This window comes from Taurulus bubalis, assembly GCF_910589615.1.
Source record: "Taurulus bubalis genome assembly, chromosome: 21".
NCBI classification, from domain to species: Eukaryota; Metazoa; Chordata; class Actinopteri; order Perciformes; family Cottidae; genus Taurulus; species Taurulus bubalis.
In genome coordinates this window covers 9,529,835-9,547,059 of record NC_136609.1, presented here as the reverse complement: position 1 = coordinate 9,547,059, position 17,225 = coordinate 9,529,835, and the positions used below count along the sequence as shown (strand labels likewise).

The 17,225-nt window shown below is 46.4% G+C and overlaps 1 protein-coding gene across 1 annotated transcript; it reads right to left on the bottom strand.

The window, feature by feature from the left end:
* Nucleotides 1-587: 587 nt before the first annotated feature.
* Nucleotides 588-15,859, bottom strand: appa (amyloid beta (A4) precursor protein a). Its single transcript, XM_079237017.1, has 16 exons — nt 15,725-15,859; nt 13,909-14,038; nt 13,654-13,766; nt 13,361-13,551; nt 12,666-12,997; nt 11,539-11,706; nt 9,154-9,287; nt 8,189-8,263; nt 7,944-8,102; nt 7,702-7,830; nt 7,509-7,608; nt 6,476-6,688; nt 6,322-6,375; nt 5,303-5,394; nt 3,700-3,846; nt 588-3,142 (listed from the first exon to the last, which is right to left on the bottom strand). Exons 1-16 carry the CDS (start codon nt 15,842-15,844, stop codon nt 3,041-3,043), a joined length of 2,259 nt encoding a protein of 752 aa, XP_079093143.1. The 5' UTR covers nt 15,845-15,859; the 3' UTR covers nt 588-3,040.
* Nucleotides 15,860-17,225: the final 1,366 nt, after the last annotated feature.

The following is a 17,225-nucleotide window of genomic DNA, read 5'->3' as shown; positions in this document are numbered from 1 at the left end:
TTTAAACCTAAATAATTGTTTGACATCATGTGTTGCCGTTTATCTTGTTATAATCACTCCAGAAGACACAGAGTTTTATTAACCATTGGAACACATAATCTTCCTTTTTTATTTTGACTTTTTATACTGCAATTGTAGTTATCCCGGACATGCTGCCTTTACTGAATGCCTTTTGACCGTAGCCATGGTCAGGCTATTAAGGGTGTGGTGCCTATAGGATATAGGATAGTGATAGTCAAGTGGATTGTAGTCTTCCCCTGATGCTCAAGAGTGGATGTGGTCAACCTAAAACATATGTTTGACTTCAGTTTAATGCAAAGTCATTTAACCTTTGGCATCTGTGTCAGGAAGCACTCTAATGTGTCCTTGAGCAGCGCACGGACTCCCTCTCAGCTCCAGTGTGCCGTTTTCTGAGACTGACCTCTCCTGAAATGCTCCGTCAAAATGTCATTTTTTACATGAATACCTTTTTAATTATTAATACCAACGATCCAGACATCAAATTATTAGAATAAAACAAGATGCACGAAGAAAGCAGGTGTGCATTAAACATCAAAAACACGAAAGACACAGCATCTGTATGTACATTCAAAACTTTATTATGGAATACAGTGTAGAAAGCGTTTTCCCAGTCAATGCAAATGGCCTGCACAATATTACACAGTGGAAAACGAAACCAATATATAACCCACGGGAAGAAAAAAAAAAGATAGAAAGAAAATCCTGCTTCCTCTTCTACTCTACTGCCCTCTGTTGGGCTTCTAATGAGCACACTCTGAAAACCAAGGACCCACCCCACTGCAGCCTCCATATGAACACCATTTCCTCACAGATCTTACTCGCCATTATTCGCATTAACAGAGTGAGAGGCGACTGCATTTCTTTCGATGTAATGTTGAGATGGGGACAAACCTTTAACATTTTATCTTTAACGAGCTAACTAACTGAAGACTAATATTTCATCCCTGCTTTCACTTCCATGCCGCTTACTCGCTTGCAGGTCTCTCAATGGTGAACGCCTACCATCTATATACAGCACATATACGGTGCACTGCCTCTGAGGAGTCAAGTGTGCGCTGATGGCGGAGAGGTGAGCGGCATGCCTGGAGGGAGAGGAAGGAAAAGGAGGGAGGTGCTGGGGAGTGAAAATCCATTATATACACAGGCTGGCTGGCTATCCATCCGGAACTGCAAGTGATTTCCTCTCTACCTTGCCCTCTTTCCTCCTCCTCCTCCTCCTCCTCTCAGTATTCCACTTGATCTACCAGCAAAATGATTACCAAACCAAAAAATAGACTGCGTCGGCTTACAACTGGACAAAACACCAGACTGAGAATGACAAAACATACACGCAGAGATAATCCTCACCCATCCCCCATGCCCATTTCCCCTGTTTCACTTCCTGCTCCCTGTAACCTTCACGCCCATAACATGCCCTTTTCCAGAAACAAAGTAACATGAAATCAACAAAAAAAAAGCAAAAAATATATATATATATAAGGGGGTGATTTCCGAGAGCCCCTATGTATGAGGATTTTGAACACAATATATTTCAGTGAATGAGAATAATATACAAACAGAGATGAAGCCAGCCCCCCCTCCCCTGTAGCTTCAGGAACGTAGCATGGTTTAAAAATAAAAATAAGAAAGAAAAGACATGAGGAACACACTTAAATTCCAAAATCACAGATCTCTTTTAAATGTGTATTTTACATGATATCAAAGCAGAGCCCGTTCATCTAGATTTATATATATTTTTCATTGTTTGAAGTCACGTGATCACGAGAAGATACTAAATGTACAATCTTGCTAGAATGACAATCTATACGTGAGAAAGGATCTCAAGAGAGAGCAGCGTTAAGATCTTGGGTTTTTTTTTCCGTATTTTTTTTCTTCCAAATCCTGTTGTCATTGATGTCATGCACTACATAGGAACAGCTAAGACTTCAGCATTACTCCAGTAACATTACACGCAATTTAAAAAAAGGACTTTACATCGGTTTACTTTTTCTTTTTTTTCTCCGTTTTCATTCTTTTTTGAAAAACAAAACTGGAAACGAAAAGAGAAAAAAAACTCTAAAATGAAAAAAAAAAAAACAGCTCATTCAGAATACATAATTATTACCGTCGTCGTCAACATATTCATTATCATCAGCATCTCCAAATATCCTTAAGAGCCTTGTGTGAATTAACACAGCCCAGCTATCGTAAGAACGCCTAAAGAAAAGAGGATGGAGGGGAGGAAGAGGAGGAGGAGGAGGAGGAGGAAGAGGAGGAGGGGTTACTCCAGTGTAGACTGTAGAGTGAGTGCAGTAGTGGTGCAGTTAGTGGGGATACACTGGACTTCATTTAGAAGAATAATGTTGCCTGATTTAAGCCCGCTTTCATGATATAATCATCAAAGAATATGATAGAAACAAATGAATATGTCGAAATTCTGAATAATGATGTAAAATGCCGATTCTGCAACCAATTTTTCGAAATGAGGCCCGGGGTCTGCGTGCGCCTAAAATCCCACTGATCAGTGGTCAGATTTGCCGACACAAATCCACACCTAAAGCCGTCCCACGCCAAAAAACCCCCCGACTTATACACTGGCCCTGAATCAGCGTGGAGAGAAAGCGCTTCTTTCCCCCGAAGAGAGGGTTTGTTTCAATGCGCCGGGCGGGGCCTTTTCTCTTTCCATACAGCAGGCCCAGACGGAGCAACGTGTAAAAACGTCTTTCTTTAATTAAAAAGGCGTCTTGCTCCGATAAAGTGAACGGACATGGGTGCGAACCGGCTCGGCCACGGTGTCCGCCCGGGCAGAAATGAAAGAAAACCCCGGCTACAGTCGCTCCAGAATGGTCGTCACTGACTAGTTCAGTCACTCAATCATCTCAGCCACACTGCCTTGTAGAGACGTGGGGCTATTCGAGGGGAAGGGGGTTGGGAAGGAAAGGAAAGGGAGGGGAGGGGAGGTGTTTGATGTGTGGGAGGAGATGTCTGTGTGTGTGTGTGTTTTTTTTTAAATGTGTGCGGTGTACATGTGACATTCTCCTCAGTTCTGCATCTGCTCGAAGAACTTGTAGGTCGGGTTCTCGTAACCGTTCTGCTGCATCTTAGACAGGTGGCGCTCCTCGGGTGTGACGGCAGCGTCAACCTGGAGGGGAGCCAGAGAGAGGGTGGGAGGAGGTTACACACACACACACACACACACACACACACACACACATATGTGTGTGGTGTTTACTAATGTAAAGACAATCTACATTTTAAGACCTTTTTAATGCTTCCTGGGAGAGTAATCGGCTAAAATAAAGAAACACGGCTGCCATAACTTCCGCATAAAAAAAAAAAAAATGAAACTGCTAATGAAAGTTCTGGAGTGATAAATGAGGATAATTAAAAAAAATGAGGCAAGAAATTAATTGTTAACTGGCATTAATCCCCTCAAATCGAGTGAGCAGATTGCAGAGTGTACAATACCATCCCAACTCAACATTTTAAAGCCTTTTTTCAGACACCTATACACCCGATACAGTGTGTGTGTGTATATCGATATCTACATATATATATACACACACACACACACTGAAAAGCATCTTGCACTCACACGTGCACTGCACCACCCCCCACACACCAGATTGACTGGCGTCTACAACAGCTTGTACACAGCGCGCACACCAACACAAAACACACGGGTCAGCTGTTTCCCACCTCGATGACTCCGTGATGGATGGAGGTGTACTGCTTCTTCCTCAGCATCACCAAGGTGATGACGATCACGGTTGCTATGACGACGCCTCCGACCATCAGGCCGATGATGGCGCCCTTGTTGGAGCCCACATCCTCCGCGAAGAAGACCTGCGGGGAGGTGAAGGACGGATAGTTTGGTCACGTGAGCGCTGATGGTTTTCATCGAGTTTCAATGGACTCATTGTGCACGCCATGGACATGATGGGCTATTGTGCGCCCGTGACACTGCTGAGTAATGAGTGTGGTTTCAGCACAGCAGGCCCGAGAGTTAATTGTGCTTCGAATAATGGTTTGCATGTTCCTTCTCCCAGAGATCCGATGAGCTCCAGTCGCTGCTTCTACTTTCATCCCAACGTCTTTGAATTTCCCTGAAGGAGGAGAATGCTGCTGACTTTTCAGAGTTACAGCCCATTTACTTCCGTTTCCATCTACCCAAATCATGTTGCTGTGCATAATTGCCAGTGCATTTCCTAACATGTACCTGATTTTGGCATTAAAGTGGCAAATTTAGCTTGGAAACAGCTGCGGGGGAACAAAGGCGCAACACATAAGAGCCCATCGACTTTACACGGTCTGTCAGGTGACTTGTTTTTGAGGGGTTCTGGGGAGTTTTGGCTGTCAGATGCCGAGCACACCATAAAGCGACACTGATGCAGTATGACTCAGCTCCGACACAATACTAAGACACGTGATTAAATAGGCAAGTGAAGGCTCCGGCTCCTCTGTCGCGGATTACGCTGCTTGATGGAGCTCGTTTTCTCATGCAGATCCAGAAATAAAAAGAAGCAAATGGCGGCTTCTGAAACAACTTCTGATTGAAACAACTCCTGATAAGTGACGTCAGCAGGGATAATAGGACGGAAACCTTCACAGCGCCACTAAACTGCAGATATTTGTACAAAAAAATACATCTCGACTTTGAAAAACGCCGCTCCCCCTGCGCGTGTCCAACGCTGCAGTGAGTGTGGACTTAATTTCAGGCTGGCGAGCCTCCTCCAGATTAATCCTGCAGAACGCTGATTGGGGTTACGGTGAACATCAAATTAAGGAGTTGACTCAAGGAGGCAGCCACTGGCTGCTCATTGTGAATGCGAGAAATGTGATATGTAATAAAATGTAGGGATTAAAGAGATTAAAGCCGTTAGGTGAGAGGAATAAGGTACGCGGATTTGGATTCGACTGAGGACGGATTGAGGTCTTTGTGCTGGTATTACAATACTGGATGAGATTAATGAATGAATGCAGGCCGGGAACGTTTCAGCACCTGTGGCCGACCGGAAAAACACATCCGCACACTGAACGTAACTCTGATCAGAGGACGGTGGAATTTAGAGAGGAAGCAGAAGTGTGACGCACACATTATCGCGGTTCTCTCCATGGGCACATGTCTCCATGGCGACAACCTTGGGAGTTTACCATGAGGACAAAGCGGAGACATGGACCTGACGGCGCCTGTGTGTGTACTTATGGGGGGGAAAGGGCAGTAAATCACCTTCATGCGTGTCTTTCTCTGACATAAATAGCATTGTGAATATGAAATCAGCTGCTCTCTGTGTTTGTTTACCAGTTTCTGGTGGTGAACTTCGTACTCGGTGCTCTGCCTGTCCTCGGTCTCCATCCGCAGCTCGGGAACAGATTCCATCTTCATTCCAGTCACTGGCGAGGGAAGGAAAAGGACCATCTATTATGGATGGTGACACTCAGTCACTTTCTCCTTCTCAAACCCGCTCGCTAAAGCGGGGCGGACAGCCGAGTGTTGGATGTCACAGCGGCATGAATTGAATAACGCACATATACGTACAGCACAGAACTCATAGGCCCTAACAGCCACAGCTACCGCCTTAATGGAGGTTATGTGGAGTTGGCTGTGTGCAAACAATGGCGGAGAGATGGTGGACAAATACTGTGCTGACTTTATTGAAAGGCTCTACTTCAAAGCCTCCTTTTATGAGACATTACTTAACCTGAAGAAATATGTTGTATTATTAGCCTGAAAGCTACTTTAACAAAGCAATGATTGTTAAAGTTAATATGCAACTTTAGCCAAGATCTGTAGCAGAGTACAATACATTACCCATTATGCTTATATAAGCTCCCAAGACTGTTTGCAGTCCAGATATGATTCATTTATTCACGGTTTATAATTGAATAATTCACTTGTGCTTTTTAGTGCAGTTATGAGCCACTATTACTTAGCTTTTGGGTTGCCAGGTTGTGAAAAACACATTTAGTGAGCTGCTCATAAGTCACTAATTAAAAGGGGGGAAAAGTAATGCGGTTACAGATGTTGATAAAGTATTTAATAAATACTCATGAATCCCCCTTTTTATTACAAGCTATTGGATAAAGTTAGCAAGCAACGATGAACGTAAATGAGATTTTCCACAACTCAGAAGTTTATGGTTTACTACCAATCTATAAATCATCAGTGACTCAGCTGTTTAACTCTTTCTGTGTTCTTGGCCTAGCAAACAGGAGGGCCGGTGTGACAGAGTCGACAGCATAATATCTGCAGGCATTTCTAAATACATATCAATACTTAGAATCGTGATAGTGGGTGACTTTTTGGGCGATAGGACCAACCTGGCCGTGTGGGAATGCCTCTGTCGAGACTGGGGCGAGAGTCCACCGGCTCAACTAGAGAGAGAGAGAGAGAGCAAATACATTTTGAGAGCCATTTTTTTTAAATCAACTTTGAACCAAACTGTAATCAACAACCCGGTGCTCCAGTCAGTACCCTGGTTCTCAGTGTTGGGCTGGTTGAAGCTCTCCGGGTGGATGAAGCCGACGCCCCCCAGGCCGAGGGCGTCCTCCTGGGGCAGCAGGTCGGTCTGGCCGTCTCCCAGCTCCTGGTCGGGCATCAGGGCGTCGTTGCCGTAGCTCACCCTCACGTCCGTCTGCAGGTTGGCCAGCTGCTGGGCCATCTCCGTCTGCTCCCTCTGCAGAAGCTCTGGACGGAGGCAGCGAGGAAGGAAGGAGAGAGGTCAGAGGTCACAGGAGAAACGGAAGTAGAAAGAGGAAAGGGAGGAGGTTTCACTCCATTTATCAAACTTCTTGTATCTTGTCAGTTAGTTCCAACATAAAATGCTCCCTATGATGAGAATATGACAAACGAAAGAATACTTTCTTTGATAATTAGAATAAAAAAAAAATTAAAAAAAAGGACAAGTGTTTTTATTTCGGCTTGAAGAAAATATTTGATCCCATTCAATGACCCGACGATTGCTCTATCAAGAGGGACAGACGGCCTCCAAGAAATGTTACAGAACACGCTGCCGTTTCTTCTGTTTATGTTAGTTCCCGTGTGTGTTTTGCCGAGGCAGCACAGACTGTGACGGTCTCCGAGACAGAGACACAGATGGCTGCGTGACGCACGCAACTCCAATAAACTCAGAAACCCACAGAAAGCTAGCGAATGCATGAGCGGGAGGCGGGAGGGTGGGGGGATTTATCTTCCCGGCAAACAGTTTCATTTGACTCTGAACAGAAGAATTAGGGCAAATTGCTCCAATGCCCTTATCAACACAAAAAATTGCATTTTTGGGGGGAGCTGGAATTCAGAGCATTCAATCTCTCCATAACATGTAGCACAATCAGGACATTGTGTCTTCTGATATATCTTCCTCAGGGTCACATTTTGTACTGTCTTGTCTCTCTGCTGACACTGAAACCACCTTTCACAGTTGCACTTAGTTTCTACAATGAATTGGATTCTATTTTTACATATGTGGAATGTTTCGGATTGAAAAAAAAACGAGTGTCTAACTCACCAACTTGGTCCTGGATGTCGTCGGCCACACCGGGCACCTTGTAGAGAAGTCCCAGAGACTGGTTCATACGCTCCTCAATGACACGCAGGTGGGTCAGCACCTTTTATACACACATTAACATAAGTCAATATAAAACTGCATCATCTTCAGAACCCCCCGCTGCGTAATATATCTAGTAAAGCGACAACGCTACCTGAGGTCTGATCTGCGCGGCCTTCTTGGGGTCCACCATGCGGACGTGTTCAAAGTGTTTGAGGGTGTGCTGCCGGTCCTTCTGCTCCGCACGCACGTACTTCTTCAGCAGGCTGAAGACGTGGCGAGGCTGCAAAAGACGACGGCGGATGGTGTCATGTTTGGCAGCAGGTCAGATTCAGGGAATCAGAAACACAACAGAGCCGCTAATCGTCTGCATCAGCTGCAGAGCATGTAGCGTACCTTGGGGGGGTTCTGCTGCAGCGCCGTCAGGTAGCTCTCCAGAGCCAGGCGGCGGCGGTCATTGAGCAGAGCCTCCACCCGGGCCATGTGGGTCTCCACCAGCTGCTGCCGCTCGCTGGCCGCCTCCTGCTCCAGCGCCTCCACCTTCTCCTGGAAACGCTGCACACATTGCAACACATAGATTTAAAAAGGACGCGAACCGCGTTGGGTGGATTTGATGCACGTCCTGCATGTGCACGTCTTACCTGGATGACGGCCTTCTTGTCGGCGCGGGGAAGATTCTTCGCTTCCCTCTCGGCCTCCTCCCACTCTCTCATCACCTGGGCGCAACAAGGTCAATGCAACTCGTCAACAGACTTTATCGGAGCACACGTTCTGTCGCGGGTTGATTTTACACTTCAAAAATCTGACATTTTACACGGCTATGAAAAAATAACATCTGGGCTGCAGAGGGCAAATATCAGTTCTGCTCGGTGGAAGTAATCCTTTCTGATTGAGAATGTCTGCTTTTTTTTTTTAAATCACAGGGGGATTTACATGCTAGGTCAAAGTGCAGTGTGATGAAGACAGTAAAAGTCCCAAATCAACAGTTTCTGTTCCCTTTTTGGTCCGCTTCATCCTCTCTGACTCACCGGGTTCAACCCAGGCCTTTGCCAAACACATGACGAAGAGTATCTGTAAGGATGAAGTCAACTGTGTGAAATCAGATGATACTGCGCCTGCAGCTACCCACGCAACAAATAGGAAAAGCTATCTGGAGCGGTGCACAAACTCTGGTAGAAAACAGCGCTTTTAGAGCCACTAGTTTGTTATTGCTCTTGTCTGGAGCTTTGAAAGTGTGACATTGCTGTGGACCATCTGGCTCTCTGCCGGAGCGCGAGCCGGTTGATTAAAGAACACAATTAAAGTTGAATTGGCTCGGTCGGATTACCCGGGAGGGATTTAAAAAAAAAAAACGCACCTATTCGTTTTTACTTGACACACATTTTCTCCCTCCATTTTCAATTCACGGGAGGGGGGAGGGGCAACAACCTCTGTCCTCTCTGCAACAACGAAAATCCTCCTCTCTGTTCTCCCTGCTTAGCAACCGTTACGGATTCATGTGCACGCAGTGACTGCTGATGAGCGCTCAGGCTGCGAAAAACATCAACAGCAAAAACATCAAACCCTCATTTATTCCCCTTCCTCCCTCGCCCCTCTCCGTCAGTACCTGGGACATCCTCTCGCGGTGCTTGGCCTCCAGGCTCTCTTTGGCCTTCTGGAAGTGGGCGTGTTCGTTTTCATCAGCAGGCGTCTCCAGGTAGTGGTCCACGGCGTCGGGGGAGCTGGGCCTGGCTGTGGGTACTGCATGAAATGGAAGTAGAGGGAGATAAAGAGGAGGCAAGAGGATGAAAAGACTTATTTTTTTACTACACTCTTCTTATTTGGATGATCTGGGGACTGGCCCCGTGTTTTCAAAAGACAAAACACGGGACCTGAAAAGGGTAAAGAGGGTTAGTGTGAGATCAGGAGACAAGGGAGATAAGACAGCAGCTGTAGCTGGAAGCCAGCACCCTCCAAAAAGCAAACAAATGACCCGTAGTCTTTTGTAGAAGCGGGACAAAACCCATCTCTCACTTATGTAACTTCATTCAGAGCGTGATGCGGCTCTCATGCCAAAAACACTGACGCCGGAATTTATCCTCTGGGCTCGAAAGCACGGACTGGATTTTAGTCGACTTACCAGCAAGAAATATAAATGGACCACATAAAGCGTGAAACCTGGATTTAAATCCGTGGAAAGTTGATTATCTTCCACAAGTATGCTATCAAGAGGGGCTGGCGGTACGTGTGTGTGAGTGTGTGTGTGTGTGTGTGTGTGTTTGCATGCGTGAAGGTCGCACGCCATGTGAAATCGGTTATGTCTGGTGAGAGCGCATGACTGCACAAGACACAAAAACAACGGAGAGATGTTATTCACTTTGACCCAAGCCGAGCCTCCGTTCCTCAAAATCATTTAAAAGGATCAGTTCTCCCCAATTAGGATTCCTCACTTCCCTCCAGTGGTACCAACCCTTTAACTTCCACGGGACCCTCGCTGCAGGACTTTCCCGTGTACAAATTTTAGGAATAGTGATCGCTTTCGCTAAGTGGAAAAACTCAGCAGAGCGGAAATCCCACGTCTAAACACACACACACACACACACACACACACACACACACACACACACACACACACACACACACACACACCGTGGATAAAATTAGATCACAATATAGGGAGATGGAGATAACATGACTCCATTTTGCTGCAGGGCAGATTATGCACTTCCTGACTGAGGTGCACACACACACACACACACACACGCACACGCACACGCACACGCACACACACACACGAGCCAAACACTTAAAACCACCTTCCTCTCCCCCATCAATAACACACAACTCCCCTCTGTGCGCATACACACTCTCTCACACACACACACACACACACACACACTCACACACACACACACACACACAGATAATGGAGAAAAAAAAAGCCAGATGAAAAATAGGTTGGCAATCCAACTAATTGAGATCCAATCACTTCACTTTGGGACTGCATGATCACGTCTGGCTCATCAGCGACTGGCGAGAAATACTTTTTCTTTTAAAGCCTTTCAAAAAAAAAACAACCTCAAAGTCAAATATAGCAACACGGTGCGAAAAAAACCATCAAGCAATCCTCCTCATTTGCAGCGGCGCCACTGATAATCAATCATCGCAATGCGATGCCGCTGCCAGGTGTGCAGGATAATGATGCATTGATGAATCTTTCCTTACCGCTACCTCGGAGACGTTTTGCATTTTCTAAATTGCAGCAGCTGATATGACATCTGATTCAGGTGAGTGTAATGAATTAACCTGAACCTACATTTCCTCAGTGACAAATAAGTGTACTAATGTAAGCAAAGCCTGCAACACGTCCGGGATGTAGGGGACAATGTTTATGCCCATAAAACGACTAATCATAGAAAAGACAGCGGATGCTGTAGGACAACAACACCGTACATATGGCTAGAACATTTTAAAGCGTCATTGAGCCTTTAAAGCAAACTGTCCATGAAAATGAATCCTCTGTATCGGAGCGGTGGAGCTTTTGGTGCCACGTTTCACGACTTCATTCTAATGGAAATCAATAAATTCAACTTATTCTGAAATATCAAACCTCATCCCTTTTTCTTTTTTTTATCGCTTCAGCTTTAACATTGCTGCTATAACGTGTCTCCGGCTCTCGAAACAAAAGCTCGCAAACAGAAAGGTGCCGAGTGCGGCAGCGAAGGGAGCAGCATCGGGTCGGTGACTTTAAGAATCCGCGAGGGATTAGTCTGTTTTTAGTGCACACACACACACACACACACACACACACACATTTGTGACAAACACAGAGAGAAGCGGCGGCGGAAAAGGTTAGCCAGGAATGGAGCTGACAGGTAGGGAGCGAGAGGAGAGGCAAGAGACCTCTGGAGCATCTGGCAGCGACGGGACAGCTTGGAAAGGCGGCGAGTAAAAAGCGAGGGTTAGAGACAAACCGGCTGCCGAGGTTTGGCCGCTGTGGGGCGGGACTTACTGACGCTGCTGCAGACAGACAGGCAGTACTCCTCTGAGTCAAAGTTATTCCTGTTGCCTCCGCAGCCGCCGTAGATAAACTGAGCACAGCGGCCCTCCTGGTGGTCAAAGTACCAGCGGGACAGCATGGCCCGGCACGGACCGGTCTCGGCATTGGCCCAGCACACATCTTAGAGGACACACACACACACACACCTCGTCATCACTCACAGAGGAGCAGTACACGGCCACAAAAAGGCTCTTCGGCTCACCAGACTGTGTGAAAAAAAAATCTCAAGTATGTTTACTGACAAAATATGGCACTTAAATCCAAGGGCATGCCAATTGTTTCAGTGCTTTGTGTCACGTAGAGTAGCATGTGAAGAAAGCCAGGTTCCAATGCACAAATATAACACTGAAGTGAAGAAACAGAGCCGGAACCACCGGTTCTGACTCTAATGGCACGTAGCTAATGGAAGCTCTGAAATGATAGATGAGCACAATAAGAAAAATGACAGCTGGGGAATTAATTGGTGAGAAACATGAAGTTCAATTGTGTTTAGCGGAGCATCAAAAATGGTGAGAGAAGCACGTTTTGTATGTTGTACGACTAAGCTTGTTCCACGCTAATCTACATAAACCTGTCATCTGATTGAAAGGGACGGGGAACCCAAAACCCCAAATACATGTTGTTCCTCTTACCTCGAGTGCTATTCATCCATCTAGATTGTTTTGGAGATATTGGACGTAGAGAAGTCGGTTTTCTCTCTAATATAAAAGGAACTAGATGGCACTTGTGGTGCTCAAATGACCAAAAACACATTTTAAAAACCTCAACAGCAGTGTCTTCTTTCCCGAAATCATGACCCAGATATTCAGGATAATCCAGAGACCTCGTTGTGAGCCGTTTCATGTCGGAACTCGTTTCTTTCGACTGAACTACACCCGCCAACCGTATCACGGTGCAAAAAAACAATCTACATAAAATAGCACTCCGGGTAAGAGGACAAACATGTGTTTGATTTGGGGCGAACTGCCTCTTTAAAATAACTTTTTTCCGAGGCTTTTCAATGACCTCCAGATTATGAAAACATAACATGAGGTCTATTTATGACCAAAACTAGACACTATGGAAGAAATGCTCCTCACCCCTGACCACCTCTTCCACAGACTCGGTGGTGGTGGTAGTGGTGGTGGTTGTCATGGCAACATTGGTGGTGGGCTCGTCGGCGTCATCGTCGTCGTCGAGCGCGTCGACGATATCGTCGGCGTCGTTGTCGTCTCCCTCGTCCTCCTCCTCGTCTTCCTCCACCACCTCCTCATCCTCCTCTCCGTCTCCATCCTGGTCGTTGTCCAGCGCGTCCTCTTCCTCCTCCTCTTCGTCGTCATTTTCCTCAGCCACCACCTCCTCCTCTTCCTCGTCCTCCTCTACCACAGATGGTCTGGCTTCCTCTTGCTGCTCCGCTGGCTCCCGCACCATACTGGGAGGGAAGCAGGGATGGGGAGAAAAGGGGAGAGTGGGTAGGGAAGGAAAGGAAGAAAAACGAAGGAAAGGGAGTAAGGAGACATATGGAGAGAGCAGGAGCAAATGGGGGAAGGAGAGGTGACAGAGGGAGATGGATGAGGAAATAAGGAAGGCAAGAAGAGGATGATGTGAAGGAGGGAAGAACAAAGACTTTAAATCACAACCAACCTGCAGTTTACTTCCAAGGAGAGAAATATATCCTCATGGCAAAGGTCGAAAATGAAAGCGCCAGTATCTCTGATCATCTGAGCGCTGGTACTCTGCTGCTGCCTCGACCTCATTTATCCGTGTGTGTGAGTGCGTGTGTGTGTGTGTGTACCTGTTGTCAGAGTAATCAGTCTCCGCTCCGCCCCACCAGACGTCCGAATCATCAGCGTCCTGCTCGGCGCTGTCGGCGTCGCGCTCCGCCTCAGCGGGACAGCACACAAACTCCACCCCTCGGAAACGGTCGATGCCGCACGGCAACAGCATCCCGTAGTCGTGGAGGTTCATGGTGCGGTCGCCGCAGGACTGCACGGGACGGGGAATACACACACACACGGGGCAAAGATTAGATCAGTAACTCGCTCCTTGCTCGTCGTAGCGGTAGCGCTAACGAAGCCGCGCGCTCACCTCCTTGGCTACGGTGTGCCAGTGCAGGTGGCTCTCGCACTGGTCCATGCGCTCCTGGTGCAGGAACTTGCACTTGTCAGGAACGAGCAGCGCGTCGCTCACAAACTCTCCCACTGCAGCAAAAACAACAACAACAACATCCGTACTTATATCGCATTCACACACAATGGGGCAGCTTCAGATATATACATATTCAAACACTGCCTTCTAGAAAGGCTTCCTGGTGGATGAGTAAAACACGCATGTGGGACTCACCCAGGCAGCGGTAGGGCACCACGATGTGGATGTGACTGCGACACTGCTTGCGCCCCTTCTTGCACCAGTTCTGGATGCTGATTGGCTGGTTGGCCTCCACCACATTGGTAATCTGGAGCTCTGGGTACACCTACACACACACACACACACACACACACACGGCATTATATTCATCGTAAACGAGACGTGGCTGAATGAGGGTATCGTTTCTTTGTACCCAAAGATTTTTGGCTCAATTTTCTAATAATTCACTGTCTTTGTTGCTCCCTCCCTACTTCAGCAATGTGTTGTTTTTCATTATTTGTTGCATTGCTCCCCCGGTCTCTGCTTGGCAGACTCGGCTGTGTTTACCTCCACGCTCCTCTCAGCCTATGCATGACATCTGCCTCTGCACAGTATTCTTAGTCGACGTGTCATCCCTCTCCAAAACGCATCGCCCTTCCTTCTTTATCGCGACACCCCCCCTCCTACGCCTCCTCTCCTCTCGTGCCTCTCCGATAGCAGAGGAGAAAATCATAATAATTCCATAACCTTCTTGGTTTCGTGACACTCTCACATCTGCAAGTCGACTCTTATATTCGGCTCTGGGCAGGAAAACGCCAAGGTTCCCCATATCTCTCCTTCTCTTTTTGATATTTGAAGCTGTGAGAACGTTGAAACAATTTGAACCCGAGGCGTATTCGGTGAGCATGTTTGTTATCACTGGATTAGTTATCGGTGGTAACAATAAAGGACTTATCTTTCTTTTAGTTTATCGCACATGCTTTCCTGAGAAATCTCATTATGCATCACTCCTGCTTATCAGTCAACTCCTTTTTTGCATTTTTTCCCTCTTACAGTGTATTCATACAGCGATAGCCTACAGCACACTGCTGGAATATTCCCCAAAGAAATGTGGTTGGAGGTATACTTGAGCCCAACAACAACACAGAGGTTCACTGTGTTGCATTTGTGCGTTTGGTTTGGTTAGCTTCACGCTGCCTAATTAAAAGCCATCCAGAGCTTTTAAAGTAGCGTCACATGGACTTAAGCAGCTTGTTTACTGAGCCGAGTTTCGGCATCGTGTCAACCTGCCAAATTGGGGGTTTTGGTGAATTAAAAACAAATCTGCTCTCAGTCCCTGTTACCCACTCATGATGGACTTCTGTGCTCTCTTATATTCCCTCAAACCGGCAACAACAAATTCCAAGAGGATAGAAACTCGTGGATGTTTTTGGTACCACCTCGGTGTGAAAAATTGTTCTCACTCGCCCAAACCCACCACAAAATATAATTGTAAATCTGCTGGGAAAAGAAAATTAAGATAATCAAATCTTGCTTGTTTTACGGCAACCTGCTCTATCTTCATAATTTACTCCAAGAGACTCAACTTTATTTCTAAAATGTAATTTATCCGACCCAAAAAAATCCAACTAAAATGCCATGACTATAAAGGTTTATCATCTAGGGCCGTTGCGCACTCAAAATGAAATAAACACTGAGTAATTACAGTTTAAGTATTCCATATATATCAGCATACGTGGCCAAATGAAAGACGCTTTAAAAGGCATGTCACGCACAAAAAATGATTACAAATTGTCTGGGAGGAAACGACCTCTTTAATCCCTGCTGCAGCTGGAATTTTACCTGCACACTATTAATGTTTGTTCAATACAAGCTGACATTCACCTTTTCCACGCCCCTTTAGGCTTGTTACTATAACACATATAATGCAGATTCATATCAGCTTTAAAGGGTGGATTAATATGATCATGTACGATCAGACTTAATTAATTCCACGGGGGAAATAAACAGTGATACCACTCCCAACATTTACCTCCTGGCAGTACTGCAGGATGCCCTCCTTGGTGCCGATGCAGCTCTTGGTGCCCGAGGGGTCCGGCTCCCACTTGCCGCTCTGCACGTTGATGTGCATGTTGAGTTTACCGCAAAACATGGCCACCTGGGGCTCTGCCAACAGACCCATAGAAACATCTGTAGGCACCTAGAGAGACAGGCGAGGGAGAGATTTAATGAGATGTACCGCTCATGTCTTCTGGAGCACTTGCGCTGAAAAATGCAAGATGGATGCAATTAAATTTCATTACTCAGATAGAGGAGGGCGGGAGAGGAGAGGAGATTAGCGCGCGAGATGAAAAGTAAGATGAGGTAAGCTGGTTTAAGATGTGAGGAGCGGGAGGAGGGAGAGACGAGGAGGAAAGCCAAAGATGAGGTGTGAGCGGGAGGAGTGTAGGAACAAATTCTCCTCTCCAAAGTCCTATTCACATTGTTGGTTTCATTTCCGTGCTCAATGCGAGTTCATGGCGTCCGCTCGTGTTTGCCATTGGGTGCCAAAAGATCTCACTGAGAAACGGAGCCAAAAGAGTGATGGACATCAAAAATCAATAGCTTTGGAGGAATAAATTGCCTCAAACAACGGGCCTGGAGCCATCCAATAATACACCCTCCGTTGTTTATGATGCACACACACACGCACACACACACACTCAGCCTCCCTGTGCGATACCATTTATGGGAATGGTGTACATCTCTGTGCCCCATGCTGGTACCGTGTTTATATAACCCCGCTGTTGGTTCATTTTTGGGTTTGTTTCTCTCCGTCAGTGCAGCAACACAGAGCAAGCCGGCTGGAGGCGAGGGGAGTGTGTGAGAGCTAACATGTGTGTGACAGAGGAAGCCCACCTTTGGCATGAATGCATTAATTTTTTTGTTCATTTCTGTGCTGGTGTGAGCTTCTGCGTGTGTGTGTGTGTGTGTGTAATTTCTGTCTGCCTGCATAAGGAGGTTGTGTGCTCCCTGAGGAGAGGAGGTGCAGACAAACCGCTGAATGTCTGCATTGTGCTGGCAAATGAGCTAGAACAAAATGGGAGGGAATACAGGAGGGGGGGGGGGGTGAAGAGAGAAGTCGAGAGAGGGAGGGCGGAGAGGGACTGTTGCCATTGTGTGCTCCCTAATCTTGTTAATGGTTTTGAAGGCCCTGGCAGGCAAACAAATGTTGTTTTGTGAGACGGATAGCATATTTTCTCCTCCAGACTTGATTCTCTCCAAGCAGCCGGGGGCAGAAAGTCCTCTTCTCAGCTCAGTGGGCCATCGATTTAGATCAATTTGAAGCTGAAAACTCAAATGTTTGGATTGATTTAGCCGGCATGTATCTGGTGTTTTGGGGGGAAATAAACTTTACCAGCTTATATATTGAATTTAAAGACATTGACAGAATTTATACACTTGGCAGAAGAAGACCAGGCAGCGTTCTCCGGCTGTTATAACATTTTAGAGTGCATCTAATATTATGTACAGCCTCCATAAGTGAAACTGTA